The sequence below is a fragment of the Carlito syrichta genome, unplaced genomic scaffold, assembly GCF_000164805.1.
Source record: "Carlito syrichta isolate Samal-C Ts95f unplaced genomic scaffold, Tarsius_syrichta-2.0.1 Scaffold301572, whole genome shotgun sequence".
In the NCBI taxonomy this organism is placed as follows: domain Eukaryota; kingdom Metazoa; phylum Chordata; class Mammalia; order Primates; family Tarsiidae; genus Carlito; species Carlito syrichta.
This window is the reverse complement of record NW_007245668.1, coordinates 627,600-631,213: the sequence shown is the minus strand read 5'-3', so window position 1 is coordinate 631,213 and position 3,614 is coordinate 627,600. Positions and strand designations below refer to the sequence as shown.

Genomic DNA, 3,614 nt, shown 5'->3' with positions numbered 1-3,614 from the left:
CAGTCGTACGAGGAGCTGCAGACGCAGCGGGTCATGGCCAACGTGCGGGAGCGCCAGCGCACGCAGTCGCTGAACGAGGCGTTCGCCGCGCTGCGCAAGATCATCCCCACGCTGCCCTCGGACAAGCTGAGCAAGATCCAGACCCTCAAGCTGGCGGCCAGGTACATCGACTTCCTCTACCAGGTCCTCCAGAGCGACGAACTGGACTCCAAGATGGCAAGCTGCAGCTATGTGGCGCACGAGCGGCTCAGCTACGCCTTCTCGGTCTGGAGGATGGAGGGGGCCTGGTCCATGTCCGCGTCCCACTAGCAGGCGGAGCTCCCCACCCCCTCGGCAGGGCCGGAGACCTAGGTAAGGACCGGCGCCCCTGCGCCGCTTGGCCGCTCAGGTGGCAGTCGGACGGACGGCCAGGCCGCGGCCTCCCCACCCCCGGCCGCCGGACTACCTCCTTCTCCCGCTGTCCCCTCCGCCTGCCCACCTCCCTTGGCACCGCCGCCTCGTGCCCCCAGCGTGCCTGGGCGGCTGCGGCATCCCTGCTAGGGAGAGAGGTCTTCGGGGGGTCGCGCCCCCTGCGAGGGGTGTGTGTACGCGTGAGTGTGCGTGACAGATCACGAGGGAACACGGGGAGAGACACGAGGGTCACGGGTGAGGACAGTCGTGCCAACGCCTCCCTTTCTTTCGCCTTTAAAGTGTTGTTCTTCTCCTTAAGACAAATGTTTCCAAATTCCACCTCCTCCTTTCCGCCCACCCACTTCCTCTTGCCCTTGGGCTGAAATCCTTCCAGGTTGTTCGGCGTAATTTCTCGGTGGTGGTGTTAAGGACAATGTTCACTAGTCGTAGAACACAGCCACAGAACCTAAACAATAACCAACTCTCCCCCCCCACCCGGGTTTTTGCAGATGTCATTGTTTCCAGAGAAGGAGAAAATGGACAGTCTAGAGACTCTGGAGCTGGATAACTAAAATAAAACTATATGCCAAAGATTTTCTTGGAAATTAGAAGAGCAAAACCCAAATTCAAAGAAACAGGGCGTGGGGCGTACTTTTAAAAGAGAAAGCGAGACAGGCCCGTGGACAGTGATTCCCAGACGGGCAGCGGCACCATCCTCACACCTCTACATTCTGATAGAAGTCTGAACAGTGTTTGTGTTCTTTTTTTTTTTTTTTGACGAAGAATGTTTTTATTTTTATTTTTTCATGCATGCATTCTCAAGAGGTCGTGCCAATCAGCCACTGAAAGGAAAGGCATCGTTATGGACTTTCTCCATTTTAAAATGGTACAATCAGAGGAATTATGAAAACAACTTTAGAAATAAAAATACTGGGATCAAACTGGCCTGCAAAATCACAGTCAGTTAATTCCTTTGTGCATTCTTCCTCTGAGGAAAAAAAAAAACTTAAAATACAAAAAACAACACTCTATTTATTTATTGATGACCCATGGTAAAATGCAAATAGATCCGGTGTCTAAATGCATTCCTATTTTTATGATTGTTTTGTAAATATCTTTGTATATTATTTTTCTGCAATAAATAAATATGATCAAAAATTATAAGAACCTTAGAGTTTGGTCTGTATTTTTAAAGCTCAGGATTAAGTTGGTGGTAAATATAAATACCTGCTTGTTTAACTCTAGAGGCACCCAGGAGGGTAGGGGCACTAATATAAACAAAAGCAGTGAAAAACTCAAGTAAACCAGCTACTGACAGGCACAAGCATGTTATTTTTAACGACAGCTTTATTATCATTCCAGTGTGGTGTTCAGTGGACTTAGTAGCATATTTTCTTCACCTTTTATCAAGTCTCCAAACAGCAAATATTAACAAATTAGCTATTCAACTCTTTCATATAATTTGAGGTGGTAGCTATGAAACAGTTAAAGGCAAATCAGCAGTATGAATCCAGCATTACTTTCTCTCGTTATGGTGTATTTTTGTCATGCCCTCTACTCTTTGTGAAAGTTCTTAAATAAGAGGTTCATTTCAGTGAAAGGATAATAAAGTGTTATAAAAATTATCTGTGCACACATATAGATGAATACAATTGCATAGAACATAAAGTTTAACTCAGAAAAGAGACAATCCCATTTGTAATTTGTTTCTCTTCTCTCATGAATAAATATGACTGTCATATTTGCCAAAAAATAAAAGTTTATATATCCTTATATTGCTGTTACCTACTTGAGAAGCATGCTCCTTCTTTAGATATAAATACAGGACTGTGGAGTAAAATACCATTCACAAAGAACCTGAACTTTCAGTATTGTTGGAACAATTACAGTTTTAAATGCTACGGCTATTCTGTTTCTAGTCAATTTATTAGCAAATTTTTAAATCCAAAATTACAGAGAATTTTTCCCTGGTTAAGTAAAACCATAACAGAGGCACATGGTGCTTGATTTTTCATTTCATTTTCGTTATTTCTCAGCCAGGACTATTGGCTTTTATAATGAGTATTATTAGAAATAGTGAATTTGTATCATATTATTCTAACTTTTACACCCAGTTTACTGTATTCAAGGGTAATTAGGGAAGCTTTCAAATTCGAAAATTATTTTGGTGCCTGATTCAAACAATGACTAATAAGTATATATGTCCAAATAGATTTGTGTTTGCTTAACTCAGGTTGAGGTTATTTTAGTACCTGAAGGTTTTTGTTTCCCTCTCCATACAGTAGTAGAAAATGCTGATATAACAATATTGTAAATTTGTTATATTTCAAACTACATTTTACAATAAGGAACCTGTAGCATTTACTTGCATTAAAAGATTAGTGAAAGCTTGAAGAACTACTCTTTTTTTAGATTTTGACAGTCCTTTACCAAATAAAAAGGGAAGGTGATTAGGTGATTGTGTGTGTGTGTGTGTGTGTGTGTGTGTGTGTGTGTGTGTGTGTGTGTGTAGGGCAGAAAGGTGAGGATGCCTGAGAAAGATGAGGGGGAGAGCATTGAGATGGTAATTATTTTTTTGTATGTATTCTCCAACCGCCTCATTTTCTAAATTATTCATAGGTGGTTTCCTTGTTCACTAGCTTGGTCTGACTATTTGATATTTCAGATTTCTTGAGGTACACCAGGATGGAGCTGACCATCACTGCTGAGAAGGTAATTGCTATCCTAACTCTGGATGCAAAAGCTAGAAGTGTCAAGGAAAGGTAGCCTTCCATTTACTTTGCTTTACTTTCTTTTTTGTGTTTTTTTGTTCACTTTTTTCATAAGAGGAGCCACCTTCGAGAAAAGTAAATGCCACATTTATGAGTAATACTAAATATTACACTGAAGGTCATATTTTCCCCAAATCCTCAGATAAATAAATGAATGAAAACAAGGCGGTGAGTAGTTTTACTTTGCATGAGAAGGATGCACAATGGAAAATATTAACTACTAGAATACAGTTTTCAGCTTGGAGACTATTTCTGTAATCCCAGCCTCCTATACGCATGACGTAAATCGCTCTGTTTTTTTTTTTTTTTTTAGAATATAAATGAAGCCACCTGTGTTTCCCTTCACCATTATTTCTTCTTTTCATTTGTTGTATTCTTGCTACCTACTCTTATTTTAAAGAACACATAGAATGAATCACCTCCGTTTCAGAAGTGAGAAGCCAAATATGTTCA

General features: G+C 41.3%; 1 protein-coding gene across 2 annotated transcripts in view; it reads left to right on the top strand.

Annotated features, from left to right (window-relative positions):
• The window catches only part of LOC103257164 (twist-related protein 1), a 3,421-nt gene extending 320 nt beyond the window's left edge, over positions 1-3,101 (top strand). Inside the window, exons 1-2 of one of the 2 annotated variants that reach the window (XM_021710833.1) lie at positions 1-351; positions 3,056-3,101. The exon at positions 1-351 is cut by the window's left edge and continues 320 nt beyond it. In XM_021710833.1, the coding sequence (XP_021566508.1) occupies positions 1-309 (309 nt within the window). In that variant the 3' untranslated portion in view covers positions 310-351; positions 3,056-3,101. Of the gene's footprint in view, positions 352-899; positions 1,552-3,055 lie in introns of those variants that run through there. The other variant, XM_021710832.1, reaches the window with a different exon arrangement.
• Positions 3,102-3,614: the final 513 nt, after the last annotated feature.